Below are 26,499 nucleotides of genomic sequence, written 5' to 3'. Positions count from 1 at the left end.
TACCTAAATCTTTGCATTTTGCATTATTTTCTTAGGGTTGGTTCTTAGAAGTGTAATTACTTTATGCTCCCTCTCCAGACAGGTTGTATTTATTAATTTGCCCTCACCACCAAGGAAGTCTCACTGGAAGAGTACCCTCCTCACCCTCAGCAGTATGGAGTACTACTGTCCTTTTAAACCTCTTTGCTAGGCAAAAAGTGGCATTTCCTTGTTTGATTCATACTTGCTTGATAATAGCTGAAATTGCACATTTTCCCCATGTGTATTGGTCAACTGTAACTTCTGTGAATTCTCTTCATTTGTCTTTTCCATGAAGGAAAAGTAAAGGATGCCTGTTTGCTTCACCTTCCAGACCGTGTTTTTCTTACTTTCGGAAAAACTTCATTGGTGCTTTCAACATCCTTTAACTCATGAGCAGCGTGCCAAACATCTGCACCACTAGTATGTGGCCTGCAGGCACCACTTTTTAAATTTACTTGTGCTCTTTGTTGATTAACCTGAGAGTTTTCCAGAAAGCTTCAAAAACTTGTGATCTTCAGACAGGTTCCCAGGGCCACGGTTCTAAGTATCCAGAGATAAGACGATTTTGCTATCATGTGCTTTACACTGTAATTCTGAAGCTAACAAAGTCATAGAACCGTTGGAAGATATCAATTCAGAGCACATACTCAGCATGTAAAACACTCTGTAATGTGTATAAAAAAGGATCATTTTATATTTCTAGTGAACAGTGCTGTTCTAGAATGCACTGCCACTGTTTATTCATTTGGCCATAGAATTTTTTCTGCCTGCCACATATTCTTTCTACAAACTAACAGCCCTGTCAGCAGTGTCTTTGATCTTGCACACTAGCACGTAGCACTGTCAAGATTCTAGCTAGATACTTGAGGTACTGCATTTTCCTTGGAATTTGCACTCATATAGCATTATCATTCTCCTATGGAAAGAATACTTTTGATGATCCAACACCACAGGTTTGGATCTTTCTTTTAAGAAGTGGCATGCAAGGCAGAAATAGAGACACAGACATAGAGAACAAACGTATGGACACCGAGGGTGGGATGAACTGGGAGATCGGGACTGACATATATACACTAATATGTATAAAATAGGCAACTAATGAGAACCTGCTGCATAGCACAGGGAACTCCGCTGTACAGTAGAAACTAAGACAACATTGTAAAACTATACCCCAATTAAAAAAAAAAAAAAAAAAAGACGTGGCAGCACTGTGGATTGGGCAACAGATAGGAGGCAGAGCTTGGGAGGGACAGTTTTGCAAAAGCCCAGGCCAAAAACAAGTACCTCTGCCATGGGTATGGTGAGAAGATGAACCAGAAGCATTTAGAAATAATGGGTAAGGGGACCAGCTGCATGTGGGGGATAAAAAGAAAAAAATCTGAGGTCAAAGATATAATTTCTTTTTTTTTTTAATTTTTAAAATTTTATTTATTTGGCCGCACTGGGTCTTAGTAGCGGCACGCGGGATCTTTGTTGCCGCATGTGGGATCTTTAGTTGTGGCATTCGGACTCTTAGTTGTGGCATACATGTGGGATCCAGTTCCCTGACCAGGGATTGAACTCGGGTCCCCTGCATTGGGAACACGGAGTCTTAACCACTGGACCACCAGGGAAGTCCCAAGGATATAATTTCTTGCATGAACAAAACTTGGGTAGATGATGAGAATGTCAATTAAGGAAACAGATGAAGAGGAGCAGACTTAGGGATCCCAAGTGGGGACACAAGGTTCAGTGTGAGAGTTTATTTTAGACATGCTGAGTGTGAACTGCCCATGGAACGACCAGGTTGTAAATAATCGCGTGAAGCTCAGCAGTGAGACAAAAGTTTGGGATGGGCAAGTGGATAACAATAAAGGACAGAGACAGGAGATGCAACAAAGGAGGATACACAGAGAGATGAACCAAAGGAGACGGAAGTGCAGCCTAGGAGAATGCAGGAGGACAAAAAAGTGTGTCATGGAAGCTGAATATGAGAATTACAAGAAGGTAAAGGGGATCATCAGTGAGATCAACTTAGAAGACAACCACTAATAGATGTGGTTAGTGTTCACAATTTTTAAAGGGTAAAGGGAAAGAAAGGTCACTAGAATCAGCACTTAGGAGGGCACTGGTAACCTTTACAGGAGCACAGTTTGCCAATGCCTGAAATTGCTCTAACAAGGGACACAATCTTTCATTCTGCAATAAGAAACAAAAGGCTTAAAATTCAAGCGACTCCTTAAGTTAAAACAATAGCAAGCTCATTTTTTCCAAAGTGTAATGAACCACAGAATTTTGGAATTGGAAGGGTGCGTACTGATCATCTATCTAATCCTCATTTTATGGTTGAGGAAAGTCCAGTACAGTGCAAGTTTCAAGGAAGAACCAGACCAGTGCAAGTTTCAAGGAAGAACCAGACCAGGGCCAGAGCTACTACCCAGTCCATGCCGCGGAATACACGAAGCCCCTATGTAAAGCCCCCTCTGCTTCACCAGTAAACATGGAAGTGCCTGTCTAGAACTAAACATAATATTGATACATTGAGAGTAGAGGCTTTATTTACAATGATACTCAAACAGGATTTAGCAAAAGATCCTCTTCCTCCTTATCTCATCAGCATGGGCTGTACTTCATAAACAAAAAAGAAATATCCTGGGGCAGGAAGTAAACTCTCTCCTCAGATATGTTCTCTAAATCCAAATAAGTTCCCTGCTCCCCAGCTCTTAGGAGCATAGTTGGTAGACATTTTATTAGCAGCTGGGATTCAAACTCCTGCATCCCACTGAGGAACATGTCCAGGGAAGACATCAACACTGGCCGGGAAAAGTTCAGGCTTTCACCTCACTCATGGCCTCCATAAGGCGAGCGCTGTTGGTGACTGCTGTCGTCAGAAAAATGAACCTGTACCCTAAGGAGTCAAAAGCACCACCATACGTTACTGAGAGCAGATTTAAGCCCCTACCACCAGCCATGTGAAGCCCCTCCAGTTCCATGGCCCTGGCTGGGTCAGAGCACCAGTTTATAGTCATAGATGTGTCAGTGCCATGCTCCTGGGCACAGCAACTTGCCACGCTTGGTGGAACTGGGCTTCCTGCTATTCAGCCCACAGCAAGATGGCAGTAAGTGGTACCCAGAGGCCAGTAAAGAAGCCTTCCTGAGGGCTGCCCTTTGTCCCCCAGATCCCACGGAAGCCTGATCTCACCTTTCTCTCTGCCCAGGAACCGGAGGGCTGAGATCTCAGAGAATGTGCAACCACCCAAGAACACCACCAAGATGAGGCGCAGGGACTCGCTGGAAGCCTTGTCTTCCTTGGTCACGTCTACAAAGACCAGACCAGACTCAGCTCTTCACCGGCACTACTGGATGATGCATCCGGCCCTCCTCTCATTTCACCCCGCCCCCACTGGGCAAGGCCACGCACCTGTGAATGCCAGCTCACTGCAGTTGAGAAGCCGCACCACTTCGTCCAGGCCCTGCCAGCTTTGCCGCTCCAGCACCTGGGAAGGCACAAGCGCTAGTTTCAAGTCTAGCAGCAGCCAGACTGTCACATTTCTTGCTAGTCACTCAGGTAGTTAAAAGTTGGGCCAGGCCCGGGACTAAGAGAAAGCAGAGAGCATGAAATATGAACAGGAGCGAGCCACTCGTTCTCACCTGCTCAATGATTCGGCAGCTGAGGGGCACGTAAGCACCACTGAACACATATGCCATGTCACGTGGCACCTTCAGATCATACTCGCCATCCACACGTGGGATCTAGAGGGCAAAGGGGACTGTATGAGGCAAGTGACCACTCAGCCCTCCAGTCCTTTACAGGGTCAGAGAAAAGTGGCATACCCCTAAGAACAGTTCTTACTTCAACTAAAGTGAGAACCAGCAATAGCCTTGGAGGAAAAAAAAAAAAAGAATCCATAACCAAAGATGAAAGCTGTTCAGTGCCTGCTGATTCTCTTGAATGAGTTTCCACGCTCGCTGGAAGGAGGGACCCCTTCTGACCCTTCAGCGACATGGGACATGTCTGTCACTGAAGCAGCACTCAGTGTATTCTCTGACATTGGTAGGTGTGAGTTATGTGTTTATTAAATGAATGAACCTTTGTGTCTTGTCTCATTATTAAGCTCATGCTATAATGCTACCACACAAAAGGATCTTTATAAAAACAAAATGACAGAGAGGTTTTTGTGGGTTCAAAGTACTTCACGAAGGACTGACCCCACTGCCTCCCTTGTCCACCCCTGTTCTACATACCAGATTCAGCTTCTTGCTGATGGCGCGGAAATTGCTCCTCTTGGCCAGAGAACTGAAGGCATCAGTAATCTTTCCTGGGAAAGAAATCTGCGCTGGTTTCATCTAAGGTTTATGGATTAATGATGCTGCCGCAGGTGATACCACTCAGGAAATGACAGGACCCCCTCTTCTCAAATAGCAGGACCTATCACATCTGAAGATCCCCCTCAAAGCCGTTCACCTACAGTTCCCTGGAACTGATTAAGACAATCACCACCCTTCTCCCACCCGCAGTCTTCCTCCTCCTACAGGGTACCAGCCCTCTACTAAATGCAATCTACAGGGTGATCCTAGTTTACTGGTTAAGTGTACGGCCTTTGGAGTCAAATCTGACTTACTAAGGGGCCCTGAAGAAGTCACTTAACCTCCCTAAGCCTCGGTTTCCTCATGTGTAAAATGGAGATAATAAAACTTACCACATAGAAACTTTGCGAGGATTAAATGAGAAAGTGTATCTAAAAGGCTTAGCACGTCAGTGTTCAATAACTGGAAGCTGCTCTTACAAGCAGAAGTAGTGGCAGTCAGGACAGTAACAGTAAGGAACCACTTTCTCCTTCCCCAGCTCATTCTCTCCCCACCAGGGTGCTCTGCCCATTGAGAGAACAGGCAACAACAGCCGAGGAGGGTGAAAGGGGTTACCTGCACTCCCTGCTCACCTGCGGCCTTGTCCGTCACCAGCTTGCTCACTTTACTCTCCACGGCTGTGAGGGTGTCCCCCGGGGCCTGCTCCGTTAGGAGCCCAGCTCGCCGCAGATTGGAGAAGGTTAGCAGGTGCTCGGGGCCATAGCTCTGAAGAAAATGCAATTCAGCTCTCTACCGAGCGTCCACCAAGGGCCTAGCACTGTTAGGTGATACGGAGGTGGGGGAGAGGAGGATTATGCGCTCTGTGTCCTGAACAGCGCACACTTGTTTGTGGGGAAGATTTTCATATCAGAAATCACCAGATGCCAAACAAAGAATAAAAGCAGCACGGAACAATTAAAGAGCACAGAAAGCTATCGATGTAAGGAGGTGGGGAAGGCTTCACAGAGGAGGTAGGACTTGAGAAGGACCTGGAAGGAAAGGTGTATCGACGCCTCGCAAGGTGCTAAATAAATGGAGAACCCAGGAATAAGAACTCTCCACTGGGTCCAACAGCTGAATTGTTCAAATTCCCCCCGCATTGGCCACATAAGAGGGGAGCAGAGTGAAACAAGGGCAGTGGGAAGGGTCTCTGCGTGTGAAAGGTGACCATCCCCACAACCTCTGAGAGGGAGGCTCATGGGAACAGGAGGGTGATGGGGACAGGAAAGGGACCGTTTCTTCTTTTGCCTCTTTCGAAAATGTCCAATGACCTCCCTCCACCAAGTTCCCTCAAGAACACGGTCTCCTGGCCTTACCTGAAGATACTGGGTTTTCAAGGATCGGTAATCCTTGGGGATCAAACCTGAGGGTAAGGAAGATAAAGGTTCATGAGCCAGTTGAGGTGTCCTAAAGTGTACAAACCAACCAACCAACCAACAAACCAACCCTCGTCCCCCCACCAAAAAAAAACCCTAGTCAGAAGGAAGGAGTCAGTACATAACATTAACCTTGCATCCTATGCAGTTGATTCTAAATTGACTCCTAAATTTAAACTCGCTTTTTGAAAGATATAGCCTGGATCTGAGAGTTCCAAGGAAGAGCCCCGAGGAAGGGACACCGAAACGAAAGCTAATCTAATCCGTAGTGGGGGGTGGGATGCGGCAGGAGGGAGGACAAGGGCCTTCCCGTGCATTTCTCCCTGGCTATGGGCCAGTTTTCTGGGGAACTGCTCAACAGCTAGTGAGGAATAGGAAAAGTGTTCACATGAGCTCCCAAACTGCAGTCTTAAATGTTTTTCTCCACAGAGGTAAGAAGAAATGGACTTCCAACTACAATAAAGGAGATTTAGAATAAGCAAATAACGTCTTTGGGTAGAAAGCAACCTTAAAGAATATTTGCCAACTGGAAGACTTCAACATTCAAAACAAGTTGCCATGAAAGGCTGCAGAATCTGAGCTTTTAAAATGTTTATGAAATTGGTTTTTCCTGGACTGTATCTTGATTATGAAATCTTGTTGAGGGTAGGAGGCCAGATGGAATGATGAGAGAAATGCCGCTCAGCTCTACCCCTTTGCAGTCCTACGATGGGACAGGCCTTGTGCCGGGGGGTTGGGGAGGGTGGATGTGGTCCTGTTTAGGGCTGGAACAATAAATTACCTTATGACCTGGGAATGTTTCACCCAAAACAAAAACTGCTTTATTTTACAGGGGAAAGAATCCACGAGATTACAGGGGACTATCCCTAAGGTACAGCTTTTCAATCTGGCGTCTTTGGTCCCTGGGGCTCACCATTCTCAGTGATGGACAAAAGGCACATGAGGCGAAGGCTTTCTATGGGTGACACCTGCACAGGAAGAAAGAGTCAAGGAGAATTCAAGTTTCATAACACACGTTCTCTCCTCTTGCTTCCGCTTGAGCCTCACCTCTAAACGCTGTTCCCAATATCTCCCCCTTCCCACCTCACCTGCCGGTCTATGTGCTCTTCAATGTAGTTGGTGCTCTCACGGATGCTGAAGCCCTCCAGCAGCGCTGCGAATAATCAGAGGAGAGCCTGTTACTGGGGGAGCGGCTCAGCTGTTGCCATCTATGCTAATGGGTGTCTGTCTCCTCATCTCTTTCTCCATCCTTGGGGTGGGTTAAGGGGCCCCCAGGGCTTCTAGCAGGAACCAACATTCCACACAGCCAGCATCAGCTGGAAAGAGCCAGAGAGCATCTTTTCAGGGCAGGCTGGGGCTGGGAGCCAGGGAAGCAGAAGCAGGAGAAGTAGCCAAGTCACCATGCTCAGTCTTGATGAGCTCCTGGAAGTCCTGCTTGGTTTTCTTCTTCATGATGGATTCACAGGCCCCGATATCTGCAGACAGGACAAAAGGGGAGGTGACATATACCTGGTTCTGGAAGAATGTCTCTTTATTGTCCAGAAGAATAAGGACCTCTTTTTTTTTAATTCTTTTTTTTTAATTTTTATTTATTTATTTATTTATTTATGGCTGTGTTGGGTCTTAGTTTCTGTGCGAGGGCTCTCTCCAGTTGTAGCAAGCGGGGGCCACTCCTCATCGCGGTGCGCGGGCCTCTCACTATCGCGGCCTCTCCCGCTGCGGAGCACAGGCTCCAGACGCGCAGGCTCAGTAACTGTGGCACACGGGCCCAGTCGCTCCGCGGCATGTGGGATCTTCCCAGACCAGGGCTCGAACCCGTGTCCCCCGCATCGGCAGGCGGACTCTCAACCACTGCGCCACCAGGGAAGCCCAGGACCTCTTAAGGCAAGGTGCAGGAGCACTTCTTTCCACTTTAGACCAAAGAAGAGCACTATTTTCCAAATGAACAGGGATCTCCTCCCAGATCTCCTCTGCAGGGATCCCTTTGCCCTACCCTCAAGCTGAAACCTACGGAGACTCAGCAGGCGGTGCTCCTGCTTCAGTCCCTTGAGCTCCTGGGACACGAAGTTCTTCATCTGCTTGATGTCCATGCCTCTCCGGCGCTGTGGGGACATTCCCATGAGGTCAGCCCCTCTGCCCTCAGATGTGAGCAAGCACTACCCTCCCTCAGTTCCCACCCACTGTAGCATCAGAAGGGGAGCCAAAGGGCAGCAGCCTGGGGAGCCACTGAGGAAACAGACGGAGGACCTGGGCTGGGAGCCTCACATCATACTGGGCCTGCAGGTTCCGGGCCTTCTGGCTCAAGAAGCCAAAGACATTGGAGAAGTGCTCGTTACGAATCTCATTAAACACCTGCAAGGGGAATAAGACAGGAACAAATTACTATACAGACTTATACCTTGTTCCTTCCTGCCTCATCAGGGTAACAACAGCACAGGGAGAGTGCTCAGCTATTCTAGCAGAAGTACAAAGAAAGCTGAGCTGGTATCAGTCAGGACATGTCAAATCCCTGCTATGTGCTCTGGGTTGTGCTCTTAACTGGCAGGGTGTCCCTCTCTCCTGGGGACTCGGCCTCTCCTCCCAGTGCCGGGGCCCACAGCCTCATGGTGGCAGTGGCCCTGGGGAAATCCTCTGCTGGCACCCATGTGCTCACCTTGTCCTCGGCGTTGAGCAGCACCTTCAGACTCTTGTCAGAGGATGTGACTTCTGGGCCAAAGTCGACACTCCCTTTGAGAGCAGAGGAAACAGCTATGAGGATCTTTGATGAGTCCTTCCTTCCCCCTCCCTTTCCTGAACTGCCATTAAAGGTCCCCCAGGGACTTCCCTGGTGGTCCAGTGGTTAGGACTCTGAGCTTCCAATGGCAGGGGCCCAGGTTCCATCCCTGGTCAGGGAACTAAGATCCCACAAGCCACAGAGCGTGGCCAAAAAAAAAGAAAAGAAGATTTAAACGTTCCCCCAAACTATTTGGAAGGCAGCAGTTCACTCCAAGCCTGGGTCTCTCCCACAAGTCCTGCACCCTCACCGTGGGAAGCCCCAGGAGCTGAGGACCCCTCCCTCTCGCCGAGATGCCACTTACCACACTTGACGCGGAAGGTGTCATCCACCAGGCCCTCGTAAACCACCTGGGAGCAAAGTGCCGTCACAAAGTCCACGTCTGAAACCAAGATCCCCGACCGTGAGGGTCCTCCCCGATGCAGCCTCCCACCCAGTTTGCTCAGTATCCACTCAAGTGCCTTCCATGGGTCCCAAGTGCCCACGCCCCCAGTGAACGCTGGCATTCACAGCCCCAACTTGAGGATCCCAGCTGTGCCACCATGTTTCCCATATTCCTGTATCTTCTAGGGTCGACAGATGAGAGGACTGCTGAGCATACTTTACCTCTGTCCAGGAGAAAGACATGTCCAATTTCTGGCCTTCGGCCCTTGGTTTCACCATCCTCCTCCTCTTCCAGTTTCCTCCACAATTCATGTGACATCTGCCAGGGCCCAAGACATTCGCAATCTTATGTCCAGGTCCCTTGTACAGCCCCACACCTACAGAACCCAACCCTTTTCCATGTGATCCTTCTCCTTGACCTCGAGAGGAGCTAATTATTAACAATATTATCTCTTCTACTCCCACCTGTTCCTACCCCTCCCCATCCTGCCCCACACCAGTGAAGGAGTCTCTCCGCCCCCAAAGATTTAGGGATGCTACCCAGAGGTCCCAGGCTCTTGCCATTCTGTTAACCACACAAGTTCTCCCCTCCGGGGACCTACTCCGGAGCAATGAGAGCAAGGTAAAGAATATACCTCACATCCCAGATGCCCATGAATAATCCTTGGTGGTTAGAAAACAAGTGAATAGGGGCTATCAGGACACAGAACTGCTCACCTTAGCACATCTGCCAATTCCATAGCAGTTAGGGAAGGGTCCATAGAGCGTGCTGAGGAGGTGCAAGGCCTGTGCCACAGTGTTGATCCAACACTGATCTCCTTCCTGCAGGGACCACATGGGCCACAAAGATATGGATCAACCCGACAGATCCATCTGGAAAGTGGATAGGCCTAGAAGCCCTGCGCAGAAAGGCAGGGTCTGGGCAACGCTTGCAAAAGTCCATTTTCATTGGCCCCAAAGGAAGCCCCATGAACATCAAGCGGTAGTATTCCATCTCCAAATTACTATCACTCATGATAAATTATGAGCTTGATGAAGGTTGAATCCATATTTCTAGCCCACAGGACCCCATGTCTGTCCCGACTCCTTGATGCCAAGACCCAAGGGCCCTGCATTTACCAGGAAGTAGTCTCTGAAAAATTCTGGTAGTTCCATGCTCAACAGATCCACATCAAGAGGCAACAAAGAGAAGGCCCATTCGTCACAGCTCACATCTGTGGGTACAGAGAGCATCAGCCTCCCTGCCGAAGGCACGTGGCTCCACCTTAAGAGGGAAGCTCCACTACAGCCATGCAGAAACTCCTGAGTGCCTGCCACACGTCAGGTACTGCACTGAGCATGGGATGCTCAGAGATGAATGAGATACAGTTTCTGCCTGGAAGGGGCTCACAGGCTGATAAGGAAAGGAGACATGTACGTAACAGCCTGTAATACAGTGGGATCAGTGGTGTGTTTTCATTAGATCGCCAACCAAAAGTGCTGATGAAACACTCCTTCATTTATGCATTATTGGACAAATACTGACAGAAAGCCACATATGTACGGCGCTAGGCTAAATACTGGGGACATGGTGGTAAACAGAATGGACATGCTCCTGACTTCTGGAGCTGACAATGTAGTGAGAGAGTACACACCAGACAAATTTAACTACAGTTATATGCTCCAAAGAAGTAAAACAGCAACCTATGAGCACAAACATTTCAGGGATCTAACCTCAACTACGGGTACAGGAAAGACTTCCCTAAAGAATAGACATTTGGCTTAGAATTTGAGTATGATTTGGGTAGGCAAAAAGCCGTAGGGTGAGGAATATTCTAGGCAACAAGAACAGGTGTGTGAAGTCCCCATGGCTGGAGGGTAGTGAGTCAGGAGAGAGGAGCGGCACATGATGAGGCGAAAGGGCCAGGAAGGGGCCAGACTGTAGAGGCGCAGGAGGCCATGCTGAGGATTCTGGGCTTTAATCTGAGCCACTGCAGGATTTCCAGTAGGGAGGACGGTGACCAGCTTTGTGTTGCATGGAGGATGGAGTGAGGAATACATACAGGAGGGAAGGCACGATTTTTGCTTGTGGGCGTCTTGGGAGGTAAGAAGAGAGCACCGGTGATTTTCAACTATAGCCCCACTAGTATTCTAATTTGGGGTCTTCCTTCCCATTCTCAGGACCCTCTCCTCCTGCCAGGCCAACAGGAATGAGGCAGGGAAAAGGAGGAGATGGGGACGGGGAACAACCATCACGGCCTTCTTGCACACGTCCTCCCCCTTTCCACTCATATCCGTCTCCTCTCACCTCCATAGATGCCCTCTTCCTCAAGCACCATCTCGCACGCATAAAACTGAAAGAGAAAGGGAAGCTGATTAGTAACCCCCTTCGCCATTCTTTCCATTTCTCTGGAGTTCCTCTGTGGTCACTGATGAGGACCACACTTATTGAACCCAGTGAAAAAGACAAGAGAACCCAGACTCTTAGATCTAGAAAGGACCACTGGAATCATTGGCCCAACGCTTTGTTTCCTTTTCAGCCATTTCATTCATTTATTAAGTCAATTGCTTTTTTCTCCCTGACTGGAAAAGCTTTATAAAGGAGAAGGTATTCAGCTGTCATGGAGGGGTGGGTCCTGCAGGCAGAGACAGGAAGCAGGGCGTGACAGTGCTATAGAAACAGAGGAGGAGGAGCAGGTGGAGGTAAAAAGCAATGGTGTGGAGAGAGGAGGGATGGAGTTCTGGTTAGGACATGTCCATGGGACCTCTGCAGACACCGAGGGAGGTCTGGACAGACAGCCTCGGGGGTTAAAGGCACATATACTGCATTTAAAGTGGATAGTTTGTCCAAAAGAACACACAGAGAGAAGAGAGCTTAGGACAGGACTCTAGGGAACCAAAATTAAAAGGGTGCACAGTCCAAGATCGGGCAGAGAAGACCGAGAAAGAATACATAAAGAGGTGAGACTAGGAGAAAACAGCACCCCTAAATAGCACCTCTAAAGGCAGAGTTTCAAGGAAGAATGGGCAACAGTCTCAAATGCCAGAGAAGTTAAGTAGGAAAAGCATGACACAGACATCACTGGATTTGACAGCAGAGATCTTAGGCGACTAGATTAAAAGATGAAGGTGGACGTGAGGAAGCAGAAGAAGTGGCAGCAGATAATTCTTCAGTCTGGCCACAAATTAAGGGAGAGTCGCTGTCAGGGACAAGAGATGAGGAGAGAGAACTGTTTAGAAGGGATAGATATGGTTGAAGATATAAAAGAGTCTACTTGATGAAGCAAGAGAGTGGAGAAAGCAGGCAGGGATGGGGCCAAGAACACAGGGGAGCCTCCGCTCTTAGATGGGGAAAGGCCAGTGTCTCGTCCTCTTTTATTTTTTTATTTTTTGTAAATTATTTTTTATTTTATGTTTTTTCTGGCCATGCTGCATGGCTCGTGGGGCTCTTAGTTCCCCAACCAGGGACTGAACCCACACCCTTGGCAGTGAAAGCGCAGAGTGCTAACCACTGAACCACCAGGGAATTCCCTCATCCTCCTTTGAGACAGGTGGGAAAAGGGTGAAATATTTGGAGGTAATGAGGAAGAAAGTTGAGGGCACTTCTGTCTGATAATGATGATGACAATAATAATAGTGGATGTGTATTATTTGTTTCACATGTACTAGGCATTGTTCTCAGTGTTTTAAAAGCATTACCTCTCTTGATCCTCATAATAACTCTATGAGGTGTGGAAGATTAATGTTAGGTTCGCCTTATTTTACAGTTATACAGAAGAGTCCTATTCATCCCTCATTCATTTATGTCAGTAAAACTGAAATCCTATAGGCCTTTTTTTTGGCCACGCCACGTGGCATGCAGCATGTGGGATCTTAGTTCCCAACCAGAGATCGAACCCGCGTCCCCGGCAGGGGAAGCAAGGAGTCTTAACCACTGGACCACCAGGGAAGTCCCTATAGACCTACTTTTAATGCTAACTAATCGAATTCCATAGCCCAGTTTGAAAACTGCCAATCTTCATAATTAACAAAGGGAGTCTCAGGAAGAGAAACAGATTTCCTCTTCCCTACAGCTACTAAGGAAGACATCGTCCTATGATGGAAAACTAGGTCAAAGAATTTGATCAGATAGGGTGTTAGAAAGAAAAAATTTATAAAAATATCAATTTTCTTTTTATGTGTGATATGGAGGCTTGTAGCATTATTTGAAACTGTTACCAACTTGTTCTATTCCTTGTTTAAACAAGTCTGTCCTTGGAAGTATAATTTGAAAAAAAGGGTCTTGTAAGACTCCAAAAACTAGAAATTACTACTATAGCGCCTTTAATAACATTCAAAAGTATCCTGTAATTTTGATTGGTTATTTTACTCAATAATTTTCTTGCCCTAGTAATAATGTTATACTTGATATATTTGTATTCCTAAACAGGATAAATAGCTGTAAGACTGTGCCATCAGGACTTCCCTGGAGGTCCAGTGGTTGAGACTCTGTGCTCCCAATGCAGGGGGCCCGGGTACGAGCCCTGGTCAGGGAACTGGATCCTACATGCATGCCCCAACTAAGACCCCGCAGGCTGCAACTAAAGATCCTGCACGCTGCAACTAAGACCCGGAGCAGCCAAATAAATAAATAAACATTTTTTTAAAAAAGGGACTTCCCTGGTGGCGCAGTGGTTAAGAATCCACCTGCCAATGCAAGGGACACGGGTTCAATCCCTGGTCCAAGAAGATCCCACATGCCGCGGAGCAACTAAGCCTGTGCGCCACAACTACTGAGCCTGCGCTCTAGAGCCCGCGAGCCACAACTACTGAACCTGCGTGCCGCAACTACTGAAGCCCGCTCGCCTAGAGCCTGTGCTCCGCAACAAGAGAAGCCACAACAATGAGAAGCCCAAGCGCTGAAACGAAGAGCAGCCCCCGCTCGCCGTAACTAGAGAAAGCCAGCGTGGAGCAACGAAGACCCAACGCAGCCAAAAAAAAAAAAAATTAAAAAGTAAATAAATAAAAAATAAAAGCATTATACCTCTCTTGATCCTCATAATTCTATGAGGTGTGGAAGATTAATGCTATGTGCTCCTTATTTTATGGTTACACAGAAGAGTCCTATTCATCCCTCATTCATTTATGTCAGTAAAACTGAAATCCTACAGGGCTACTTTTTTTTTTAAATTTTTTAAAAATTAATTAATTAATTTTATTAATTTATTTTTGGCTGTGTTGGGTCTTCGTTGCTGTGTGCGGGCTTTCTCTAGTTGCGGAGAGTGGCGGCTACTCTTAGTTGCGGTGCGCGGGCTTCTCATTGCGGTGGCTTCTCTTGTTGTGGAGCATGGGCTCTAGGCGCCCAGGCTTCAGTAGCTGTAGCACACAGGCTTCAGTAGTTGTGGCTCGTGGGCTCTAAAGTGCAGGCTCAGTAATTGTGGCACACGGGCTTAGTTGCTCCGTGATATGTGGGATCTTCCTGGACCAGGGCTCGAACCTGTGTCGCCTGCATTGGCAGGTGGATTATTAACCACTGCACCACCAGGGAAGTCCCTACAGGGCTACTTTTAATGCTAACTAATGGAACTCCATAGCCCAGTTTGAAAACTGCCAATCTTCATAATTAACAAAGGGAGTCTCAGGAAGAGAGAGAAAATTCCTCTTCCCTACAGCAACTAAGGAAGACACTGTCCTGTGATGGAAAATTAGGTCAAAGAATTTGATTAGATAGGGTGTTAGAAAGAAAAACTTCATAAAAATATCAATTTTCTTTTTCTGTGTGATATGGAGGCTTGTAGCATTATTTGAAACTGTTACCAGCTTGTTCTATTCCCTGTTTAAACAAGTCTGTCCTTGGAAGTATAATTTGAAAAAAAGGGTCTTGTAAGACTCCAAAAACTAGAAATTACTGCTATAGCTCCTTTAATAACATTCAAAAGTAACCTGTAATTCTGATTGGTTATTTTACTCAATAATTTTCTTGCCCTGGTAATAATGCTACACTTGATATATTTATATTCCTAAACAGGATTAATAGCTGTAAGACTGTGCTATCAATCTTCAAATGATCTTCAAAGGAAGATCACTGGTTCTTTCCTCTTATTCCTTTTAAATGATGAGAAAACAATATAAGCCTATGATTCCTCTAGACTTCTTAATAGAAACTGAAAGTCATCTCATTTAAAAGAGATAAGTACTATTATCAACTCCATTTTATAGATGAGAAAACTGAGACACAGAGCAGTTAAGTAACTTATCCAAGATCACACAGGTAATAGGTGCTAAAGCATGGATTCACAGCCAGACAGTTTGGCTTCAGTGTCTTTAGTCTTACCTATTGCTTCTATTTTCTTTAGAATTTTCTTGGGAAAATTGCAAAGGAATAAATCCCTGTCCTTTCAACTTTAATTTCTACCTGCTCTAAGTGTGGCATGCACTACTTGGTATAACTGTATAGTCCTACGACGGGCAATGTATAGACCTGGTACATCATTCCTCCCAATCAATCAGGTTGAGGATGTACCTACAATGCACCCCGTTGATGTGGGGATGACAGGGGAACTTGACGGAATCGAGAAACGGAGATACTATGACAGATCACCTAACACTTACTGCAATTATTGAGGTAAAGATGGAAGAAACCTAGCCTGGCTATGCTAATTCACTATGTGACTGTGGGCTTCAGTTCCCTCAGCTGCTCCAAGCTTAGAGACCATTTTACTGCACCCTGTGTAAGAAAAGCCTCTTCCAAAGTACATTGGTATGGTTCTGATAACCCAAGGGCAGCCCAGCCACATGCCTTCGATGAGCATGGGGCGGGGGGTGAAGATTTATTGTGTTTGTTATTAAAGAGATATAGGGAGAAAGTCATTGAAAAGCCATAACATTGTGCACCATTACTATATAGGAATTGGTGTTAGAAGGGATACATTGCAGGTTCTACTTCAAAAATGTCAATCTTTTCATTTAAAGAAATCTATGTAGAGGACACACACCTCTCACAACTGTACAATCTATATTCGGGGCAATTTGATGACAGACTCTGCTACCGTAATAAAAAAAAAGTGACAGGTGTTTTACTCAGTCACCTATAATTTGCTTTGAGGGAGATATAGCTGTTGGCCCCTTACCCCTTCCCAGTCCCCAATCCTGTTCTACCCTATGTCATTTCCACCAGGGTCCAAACTCACCTTCTGAGGACTGAAGATCACTTTGTATTTCCGAGTTCGGCCAGCCATTTTGTCAGCATTGACAAGATCTACAGACAGAAAGGATGCAACCCGAAAGCCATGGACCTTTGTTAGACTAAAAGCAAGGAAGCAGAGAGCCTCTACGAGGAGTATGGCCTACCCAAACAATTCTTTTCTTATTAAAGGGTTCTTATGGCCAAGGTCCTTAGACCTTCCCACCCTTTCCCAGGTCTTAGTTATAATGAACACCATGGCACACTCACTGGCAATGTACCGCATATTCTTGATGCGAGGTCTGACCAAGAAGCACAATCTATGGGAGAGAAGGGGGGGAAAAAACCTCAGCGAGGAAAAATCATGAAGTTGGTGATAGCAGCTTAGAAGAAACTTAAACAATGTCAACTCTTTCACCATTTGCTACAGTTCTCACCCCAGCCAAAGCCCTGCCAGCTCTTTTGGCTCACCACATACCAAACACACAAGACTCAGGACTTCCCTGGTGGCGCAGTGGATGAGACTCTGCGCTCCCAATGCAGGGGGCCCAGGTTCAATCCCTGGTCAGGGAACTAGATCCCACATGCATGCTGCAACTAAGAGTTAGCATGCCACAACTAAGGAGCCGGCGAGCCAAAACTAAGGAGCCCGCCTGCTGCAACTAAGGAGCCCGCCTCCCGCAACTAAGACCTGGTGCAACCAAACAAATAAATAAATAAATATTTTTTTAAAAAATGAGTATATAATTAAGAGTTTAAACACACACACACACACACACACACACACACACACACACAAGACTCCCCCCGATAAAACAGGTATATCGTGGTGGGCAGGGGGCACTTATTGGCCTTATGGTGGACCCAGGAGTTCCTGCTCTCAAATAATTTACAGTCTATTGGGCAAAATAAGATGCATATATGTATGGAGTATATTAACAATCAAGTGTTAAAAAACAATACAAGAAAGTATATAAAATAGTGTTCTTCAAACTGGGGTTCATGGATGTATTCTCCATGTATCTAGGAGAATTTTTTCCTCTAAGGGAGGGTGTACATTACTTAAGTTGAGAAGTATTAAAAATAAAAACAAACACCAGACAACACGCAGGATGTGACTGTGTGCCAGGTGAACAGGACAAACACTGAACCCCATGTAAGTCCAGAGGAGGAGAAAATCACCCCAGAATGGCAACTGAGAGCTGCGTGGAGGAGGCGGGGCTGGATTCTGAAGGCTGGGTATTTGTCGCAAGAACAGTGAGGAGAGGAATTTCAGGCAGAGTGGGTGGAGTGGCCAAAAACACGGAGGTACGTGTGCAGAGCTGGGAAGCACGCAAAAGTGCGAGCTGAGTAGTGGGCACGTGAAAGAGACCAGGCTGGAAAGGGGGTGAGAGGCCTCCCTGCAGGCAGCCTTGGAATCTATGACGAAAAACGAGGACCTCACTCGGTAAGTAAGGGAAGCCCTGAAGGTGCTTCAGGAGAGCCCAGTGAAAATATTTTTGAAGATTAATCAATCTGGTTAGAGATGGTAGATTGGGTTAAAGAGAGAAGAGGACAAGGGAGGGAGAAACCGCAGAAAGGGAGACCAATTAAGAGGCTAAAGCATAACCTAAGGATGAAATTGTAAAAGAGGAGGGAAGTGAACCATGTCACAAACATCATGGTGCCAGATCTCGGCCAAGGACTGATCAAAGGCAAATGTGTAGGGACCTCCTCCAGCTTGGAGCCGAGACAGAGTCTCCCAGACACTCACTGCTCACTGGAGCTGAAGGCTGGCTTGTTCTCCACTTTGTACAGCTTGTCTACTTCATGTTGCTACAGAGAGAATCCAACAAAACAATGGACATAAGTGTGCTTGGAAACCCAAAGCCTGATACAATGACAGGGGTCTTCTGGAAGGGCTCCCTCCTATTTATACTAATTCTAGCAGACCAAGTACCTCCCTGACAACCATCCCACTGAACCTTCCTCAAACTGTCAATAGAAAAACCAAAAATAAAACAATACAAAGAGTATCAATCCCCCCTTGTCACTGCAACTCTGCCATCCTCTATTTACCCTATAAGGGTAGTCACTCTTCAGTAATATGTACTGCTCATCAAAAGAAAAACTGCTTAATAGGAAAAAGGGGCCTGATACACGTGGGGAAAGGGGCAGGTACCTTTAGGATGGAGACATTGGCGATTCGATCCAACGGGCTCATGAGATCTGCCTCAATGAACAAGTCCTTTTTTCCTGGAAGCTGAAGGAGACACAGTATCTTGGGTTACTCTCAGGTCACACAAGCTCCCTCGGCTGACAGCTCATCTAGCCATCCATTTAATAGAAGCACAGTCTCTGAGTTGGAAGGGCACTAGACCTCATCTACCCCAGCACCTTATTTATTGCCTATATCCACAGCTGACATTTCTCTACATATTCACCTATTTTGTCTTCTCATTTTCTGTACCAGTGGAAAGATATTTCACCTTCTTTCTAAGGTTAAGTCCTTGTCACTCAACCCTCCTGCTTGCCTGTGACCTTGTTCTACATCATTGCTCCTCCACTCCACTGCCTCTTCCACTCTGTCTCCTGATAACCCAATCGATTTCCTGCTGAACGAAGCCAAACAAAAGAAAACCGCGCCGTGTATCCTGCAGCCCCTCAACTAACTGCCAAATATCTCTTTAAATGGCATTTTTCTTCTAATTACAAAAATAACCTATGTTCAAGGCGGAAAACTTAACCCAGGACAGTCCTCACCCACACACCCACTCTCCCAGGCCAAATCCCTGTCATCTGGTTCCTGCTTCATCACTCTTGATGCTGCTTTTTCATCTGTCCAGAGGAAGGAGAGGTCATACTGAGCAGAAGAGAGGGGGAAGTCATTGAAAGTTTCCTCTCAACTAGGCTTTGACAAATGGGTAGGATGTTGGCAGTGATAGATTGAGATGGCAATCTAGCAAAGGCCAGGGAAAGAGAACAGGTTGAATGGTAAGGGCAGAACAAGCAATTCAGTTTGCCTGATGGGTAAGGTACATGTAAGGCAGTAGTCCTCAACCAGGGCTGATTTTGCCCCCCAGGGCACATTTGGTAAAGTCTAGAGACATTTTGGGTTGTCCACCTTGGGGCAGGGGGTGTTACGGGCATCTAGTGGGTAGAGGTTAGGGATGCAGCTAAATATCCTACAATGCACAGAACAGTCCCACCACAAAGAACTAAGCAGCCCAAAATGTCCATAGCACCAAGGCTGAGAAATCTTGATGTAGGGGAATGGTGTGAAACAAGATTGAAATCTTTCACAGGAATTAGAGCATGAAGGGTCCCAAATGCCAAGTTAGAGAGTTTGGTGTTGATCCTCTATGGAACAAGGAAAAATAGAAAGCTTTTGTACACTGAAGCATCCAATCAGCTGGGAATTTTCATTAGGTAAATCTGGGAACTGTGGGTAAAATGGATTGGAGACATGAGAAACTAGAGGTAAGGACTACACTTATGTGGTTAATGCAACAGTCCAAGCAGCCCAGGGACCTCCCTGGCGGTCCAGTGGTTAAGACTCTGTGCTTCCACTGCCGGGGGTGAGGGTTCGATCCCTGGTCGGGGAAGTGCGGCATGCAGTGGGGTGCGGCAAGAAAACAAAAGACAAACAAGCAGCCCAAGCCTGTGGTAATGAATGAGGACCTGATTTAGGCTGGTGGTGATGTGAACAAAAATAGGTTTTTTAAGAGATACATGGAACGTGTAATAGAATTTTTAAAAATACTTGAAAGAAAATAAGTGTTAACAGTGCTTGTATCTGATGGTAGGGTTATAAGTGATTTTCTTTTCTTTACACTTTACCTTCTGCATTTTCTAGAATTTGTTAGTGTTATTTTATAATCACCATTTTAAAAGTCAGGTGTAGGGCTTCCCTGGTGGTGCAGTGGTTGAGAATCTGCCTGCCAATGCAGGGGACACGGGTTCGAGCCCTGGTCTGGGAGGATCCCACATGCCACGGAGCGACAAGGCCCGTGAGCCACAACTACTGAGCCTGCGCGTCTGGAGCCTGTGCTCCGCAACAAGAGAGGCCGCGATAGTGAGAGGCCCGCGCACCACGATGAAGAGTGGCCCCCACTTGCCACAACTAGAGAAAGCCCTCACACAGAAATGAAGACCCAACACAGCCATAAATAAATTAATTAATTAAAAAAAAAAAGCCAGGTGTAAGGAAATATCCACAGGACTCAGCAACTGGTTTAGTTAAGTGTGAGGACGGAAGAAGAGTCAAAGATGATTCTGAGGTTTCAAGCCTGAATAGCAGTGCCCATTAATAAGAATTAAGTCAGAGGAAGTTAGTTTGAAGAGGACATTACTGCACAGAAATCCACTCTGGCCACGTTGAGTCACCCTTGTGGGCAGCTCTTCCTCAGGTCATTCTATTTACAAGTTTCTATCCTTGGTCTCATTTACTGTCTTTCATGGGGATCTCACCTGAACTAGTGGTTCTAACTAGCATCTCTTTTCAATTCCTCAGACATTTGTTGGGTGTCTTTCATGTGCCAATCATTGTGCTACCACTACAGGACACATTACAGAGAAAGAAAATATGGTCCCACATCCCCTGAGGTTCTCCCAAGTCCCCATCTTTACCCCAGCTGCAATTTTACCTTTCTATCTGCTGATGTTACAAGCAGTATTTCCTACTAGCATCTTAACTTCACCCTATCCAAACCCAAACTACTCAACTTCCCCCACCAAAACTGTTCCTCTTTCTAATTCTTTTTCTCATTTCTATTCAATGTTCATGCAACAAATATTTATTAAGCACATGCTAAGTGCCTGATTCTAAGCTAGGTACTCACTAGGTATACATGTTGAACAAAATAGGTATGTCCCTGTCCTCAAGGACCTTCCAATCTAGTGGGGAATATGAACATTAAACAAATGACTATATACGTAATCCATTAAAATTACAGTAACAGCATTACTTTCTTATTAGCTCAAGTTAAAAATGTCAAACTCAGCTTTGCTTCTCCCTTAACCTTTACGACCAATCAATGTCTTTGAGTCTTTGACTCAAAAAAACCCATCAATTCCTTTCATTTCCACTGCCACTAATTTTGTGTGGGCCTTTATTACTTCAATCTGATCTATGGTCTCCTCACTGGCCTTCTTGTTTTGCCCATTTATCCAACTTCACAATGGCTATTAGAATCATCTTCAAGTACTGTTTCATGTCACATATTGGGGAAAATTTTTCAGTAGCTGCCTAATGCCTATTGTGTAACTTCTCATCCCTCTCTTCTCTGTATTACATGCCTGTCCTTCCCTGGTTCCTCAACTTTGCTCCTACCGGTCCATCTGCCTGGAACATCCTCTCCCATCTCCAAGGAAAATATGCTTATCTTCACACTCCAGCTCCTGGAAACTCCTAGATCACTCCAGCTAGAAATGATTGTTTCAGGCACCCTAGCTGTCACTCGTTCACCACATGATACCCTGTGTGTGGTAATTTGTGTTTCATACTGCTCCCACTGGAACGTAAGAACCCTAAGGACAAATTTGTCTTAACCACCTTTCCATCCCCAGTGATGCCTGGCACTAGTGGTGTCTCCCTTGTCTGTATGAAAAAAAAAAGGGGGGGAGGGGGGATTTCCATTAACTCTCTGGCCAGATCGTCCCAAGTTTTCCTCCCTGAGTGCTTCATTTTGGACCTGCCACATAAATTGCAAGGACAATACCAAGGGCCAAGAGCAAGACCAAGGGAGCTCAGTAAGAAAGAACTATGCATCCAGTGAGTGCTGGCTGTTGATACAGTAAAGGCCCCCAGCGTGACAGGCACTGACCTGCTCCAGCAGATAGATGAGCTGGTCTCGGGCCAGCCTCTTGAGCATGGAGAAGTCAGGCAGCTCTGGGGCATCCGGCCGATGGGGAAAAGCCATGGCAGCGGTCACCTGGGCCGCAGGGTGGAAGAAGGCGTACGCCCTCCGCTCTGAGAAGGCCGGCAGCGCCCCAGGGTAAGCGCAGGATGGCTCTCCTTCAGGTAAGGGCACGGACTTCGAAAGAGCCCCCGAAGGGGCCCTCGCTCCTCAGCCACACTGGAGGAATGAATGGCCACCTCCTGGCCGGACAGCCGCAGCCTCGGGGGACCTCGCCTCAGGCCTGCAGCCACTTTGTCCCACCCCACCCCTCCCGGTCCACTCTGCCGGTCCGCAGGAGTAGGGTCTACACCTGCAGAGATACCCGCCTCCTGCCAAAGAGAGGGACGACTTCCTAGACCTCCCGGAAGTCCCGTGCACTCGCCCTGCGCTCAGCGTACCCGGAAAAGGACGGCGTCCTGGAAGGGACATTTGAAAACGAGCGGCAACGCGTCAAGGTTCAGTTTCATTCCTAACCAGAGGCGAGTGTTCCTGTGATAAAAGAATTATACCTTAAACTAACTTTGAAGGGTACACCCAATTCTCCTAGCTCACTCAAGCAAGCGTTGGGCACTTGCTCGATTTTTAGAACTTGGTGAAATCGGCGAAACCAACTCGGAATCCGGAGGGCATTGATCACTGAGGATCTGGGCTGTCAATCAAATCTACTCCACAAATTTAGCTGCAAGCTGGGAGCTCTCTGGCTTCCGAACTGCGGGAGGCCAGACGCGTGGAGTTGCGGGGCGGGTGTGAGGGGAGAGAAGAGGAACGCGTTAGGAGCCAATGGAAGCCAAGTCTCGCCAGCTGTGACCTTTCAATACCGGAGTTTTGACTCATTAATGCCCTTCGTGGGAAAATGGGTAAATAAACTGTGGCATATTCATACACTAAAAATAACTGAATAAATGAAAGAAGCCAGACACGAGAGTGGCATCTGCATGCCATTTCTATCAGGTTCTCGAACAGGAAAAACTATAGTGAAAAATTTCAGAAAAATGATTGACTTTGGGGATGAAAATTGGGAAGAAAATTAGGGAATTTTCAGGGGTGATGGTAAAGATCTATATTTACCTTGTTAAAAAAAAAAAAAGCTTATGAGAGACATTATAATGGACAGATCCGGCTGACAATACCTGAACTCACTAATCAATTGTGACATCACATCATCATCTCCTGGTGAGATGCATGGGAAGCACATGTTAAACCTGATCAAGCCTCAGGATCTAATTACCAGTTCATAGGAAATACAGAGGGTAGTGGAAACATGATAAAAGACATCACAAGGATAAAATCAACCATGTCCAAAAAGCAGAAAATTATATGTGTCAAATAACCTGTCAAATGACAATGAGAAGAAAGTGGAAGGGGAAACTACTTTAGAATAAAAGACTTCTGGGACATAACTACACAATGCAATATTGCAATGTGTGGACTTTGTTTGGATCCTAATTCAAAGAAATCAACCAGAATATTATTAGGATATTAGCTGATAATAAGGAATTCCTAAAACTTTCAAGGTATAGTAATGGCTTATATGTCTATGTTAAAAAGGAGACCCTATCTCTTTGAGACACAGACTGAAGTACTTACAGATGAAATAATATGATGTCTGGGATTTGCTTTAAAGTAAGCCAAGGGGATCTGTGGGGCAATGAAGAAAGATTGGCCATTTGTTAAATGTTGAAGCTGGGTGATGGGTACACAGGGGTTTATTGCATTACAATATTCTACTTTTCGAATGTTTGAAAACTTCTATAATAGAAGATTAAGCAAAAAAACAAAACAAAACTTTTATGCTCACACTGGGCTTCAAGAGCTTGTTTAGTATTTTTTACTGAGCTTCCTCTCACCCCCTCCCCTTAGATCAAATCTTGGCTGCACAGAAAGGTAGAAGCTGCCCTTCACAGATGAGTGACATATACACCTGCCACGTTGCAGGGATTTAAGTCCCTTCTGTCGTACAGTTTGCCAGCCTCTTGAGTTTGGCCCCAAGTTGCTGTGAGGTGCCCATTTCACCCACAGTTGCTTTTATTCCAGCTTGAGCAGTCTTGATATCTGTTGCCTCCTCCACCAGATGCTGCACCTGCACCCCCAAATTTCCACCCCATCCAGTGTGATGTCAAAGTCCTTTGCTGTGTCATGAAACAGGACTGCCTGGGAATAGGGCACCATGGAGTCCTATGACCCCCACCCGATGGAACACAGGCTGAGTCCCCATTCACCTGTCCAGCCTCCCTGCTTGGGATGGGGCAGTGGGGGGCCGGGGAGAAGGGGACAATTTCCCCAAACACCTCAATGCCAGTGGGTTAGGATCTGAGACACACTGTCAGCATAGAGCAGGAACAGGTCAACCTGCAGGAAGTTTAGGCCTTCTTGGTTGAGATCTGGATGCACAGGCTGGCAAAGGTAAAAGGCCGGGCTTTCTGCCATTGTGGATTGGCTGATTGGTATAAGGTTTCCCAGCCATTTCTTCATTCACTCAACCAATCTTGAAATCTATGTTGGGGGAATTCCCTGGCGGTTCAGTGGTTAAGACTCCGCACTTCCACTACAGGGGGCACAGGTTCGATCCCTGGTGGGGGAACTAAGATCCTGCCTGCTGCGTGGCAGAGCCGAAAAAGAAAAGGCAGAAAAAAAGAAATCTATGTTGGGAGTGGAACTACAGCAATGAACAGGTCTCCTACCTACAGGTCTCCTACCCTTATGGGATCTACATTCTAATGGGGCAAGGTGGGTGATGACAAATAATGCATTAGTAATACATTTCAAATACTAGGGAAAATTAAACAGGGTGTGGTGATAGAACATGAAGGGAGCTGTTTTAGACTAGGGTGAAAAGGCCTAAGAAAGTAACATTTGACCTGAGGCCTGAATGGCAAGGACCCAGCCAAGTGAAAATCTGGGGACAAAGAACTAGTAAGTGCAAAAGCCTTAGATTAGCATTTACAAGAATGGAAACAAAAGATTTAAGCTAGTGAGCATTAGGATGGTGGTGGATGAGGTAAATGGAAAACATATCCAGGCTAGCAATAAAAGCTTCTAATTTTTCATAGTCCCCTGGGGAAAGGGCACAAATGATTTGCAGGAGTTAGAAATGCATATTTAAGCACTCAAATAGCATCTTGCTCCTCTAAGTTATTTTTTTTTAAATAAATTTATTTTATTTTTGGCTGCATTGGGTCTTCGTTGCTGCGCGCAGGCTTTCTCTAGTTGCGACGAGCACGGGCTACTCTTCATTGCGGTGGGCGGGCTTCTCATTGCGGTGGGTTCTCTTGTTGCGGAGCACGGGCTCTAGGCACGTGGGCTCAGTCGTTGTGCTGCACGGGCTTAGTTGCTCTGCGGCTTTTGTGGGATCTTCCAGGACGAGGGATCAAACCCGTGGCCCCTGCATTGGCAGGCAGATTCTTAACCACTGCACCACCAGGGAAGTCCCTCCTCTAAGGTTCTAATGGCAAATTACCCTTTTAAAAATCATAATTATATTGACGTTTTTATTATAAGTTACATGATAGTGACAGAGCAGTGAGAACAAGGGCCTTATCTGTCCACTGCTCTATTACCAGAAGCTGGATTCCCTAACTTTGACTGGCATGTGATAGGGCCTTGCCCATTTCTACTGAACAGATGCTCAAGTTAACAGTACAGTGATATTATAATTGCCATGAATGACATTTGCAATAGCAACAAGACACATGACCAGGCTGTCAGTGACAGGGTTGGAATATCAATGTTTTCATTAGAAAAACATCCTGCATGTATTTAAATTCTGAATAGCCAATTTTTGCTGGTAAATTGTTAAAATGAGACATTGTTGAGAACTGTCATTGGACTCCTATGTTGCTTGAATATGTCTCCATTTGTCTTTTGATAATCACTTTCTGATATTAATAAAGTATTTCTAAAAGAATCAGTGAATTAACAGAAATTATGCCAGGCAGTGATAGATTCCTGGAATTTTTGAAGCCTTGAATTAGGAATCAGACCTGGGTTCAAGTCCCACTGCTGTCACTCATTTGCAGCTATGTGACCTTGGGCATATCCAAAAACCTGAGACCATATTTGGGTTTTTTTTCATGTATTTATTTACTTTCATTTATTTATTTGGTTGCACCGGGTCTTAGTTGTGGCTCGCCGGCTCCTTAGTTGCGGCATGCATGTGGGATCTAGTTCCCTGACCAGGGATGGAACCCCGGGCCCCCTGCATTGGGAGCACGGAGTCTTAACCACTGCGCCACCAGGGAAGTCCCAAGACCATATTTGTAAAAGGGATCTATTATCTATTCTTGCCTAAATCACAACACCCTTGTAAAAATCTGATTAAAGCTGTACAATAAGATACTACTTAAGCTTTTGGAAGTGGCTGGAGGTTACGTTGAGAGCCTGTAAAGCCTTTGCCTGCTTTGCATTTTTTGTTTGGTCAAATCCCCACACCCCCATTTTGTTTTAGAGCCCTAGCAACTGAAAGAGGAGCTGCTTTAGACTGGGTGTTTAGGGAAGGCCTAATGTCCAGTTTTTGGCTGTCAAAGTCCATCACTGAGCAGGGCTGATAGGCACAGAGCCCTTTATTAGGGATTCCTCTGGCCCCATCTCTCTCCCAATATT

The 26,499-nt window shown here is 46.2% G+C and overlaps 1 protein-coding gene across 1 annotated transcript; it reads right to left on the bottom strand.

The window, feature by feature from the left end:
• Nucleotides 1–2,536: 2,536 nt before the first annotated feature.
• Nucleotides 2,537–25,984, bottom strand: VPS33B (VPS33B late endosome and lysosome associated). The gene is made up of 23 exons (XM_082448719.1): nt 21,826–25,984; nt 18,183–18,263; nt 17,775–17,836; nt 16,292–16,341; nt 16,029–16,096; nt 11,168–11,213; nt 10,000–10,094; nt 9,598–9,702; nt 9,103–9,199; nt 8,801–8,878; nt 8,377–8,450; nt 7,989–8,075; nt 7,735–7,825; nt 7,124–7,198; nt 6,812–6,876; nt 6,637–6,691; nt 5,664–5,710; nt 4,941–5,073; nt 4,246–4,319; nt 3,652–3,753; nt 3,422–3,497; nt 3,203–3,319; nt 2,537–2,908 (listed from the first exon to the last, which is right to left on the bottom strand). The coding sequence occupies exons 1-23, from the start codon at nt 21,919–21,921 to the stop codon at nt 2,829–2,831; spliced, it is 1,854 nt and encodes a 617-aa protein (XP_082304845.1). The 5' UTR covers nt 21,922–25,984; the 3' UTR covers nt 2,537–2,828.
• Between the last annotated feature and the right edge of the window lie 515 nt (nt 25,985–26,499).

The sequence above is a fragment of the Balaenoptera physalus genome (genome assembly GCF_965194825.1).
Source record: "Balaenoptera physalus genome assembly, chromosome: 2".
Lineage (NCBI taxonomy): Eukaryota > Metazoa > Chordata > Mammalia > Artiodactyla > Balaenopteridae > Balaenoptera > Balaenoptera physalus.
Note: the sequence above shows the minus strand (reverse complement) of the source record. Positions and strands in the feature narration are given on the sequence as shown.

Bases quoted from the DNA above. Each gene is read 5' to 3' on its own strand.
- VPS33B (XM_082448719.1), bottom strand. From the start codon at position 21,921: ATGGCTTTTCCCCATCGGCCGGATGCCCCAGAGCTGCCTGACTTCTCC. The intron at 8,076-8,376 runs GTGAGCACATGG...TTCCCCTTGCAG, and splicing joins TGCTCAACGCCGAGGACAAG to GTGTTTAATGAGATTCGTAA. The intron at 5,074-5,663 runs GTAAGGCCAGGA...CATTTTCTTCAG, and splicing joins TGAAAACCCAGTATCTTCAG to AGCTATGGCCCCGAGCACCT.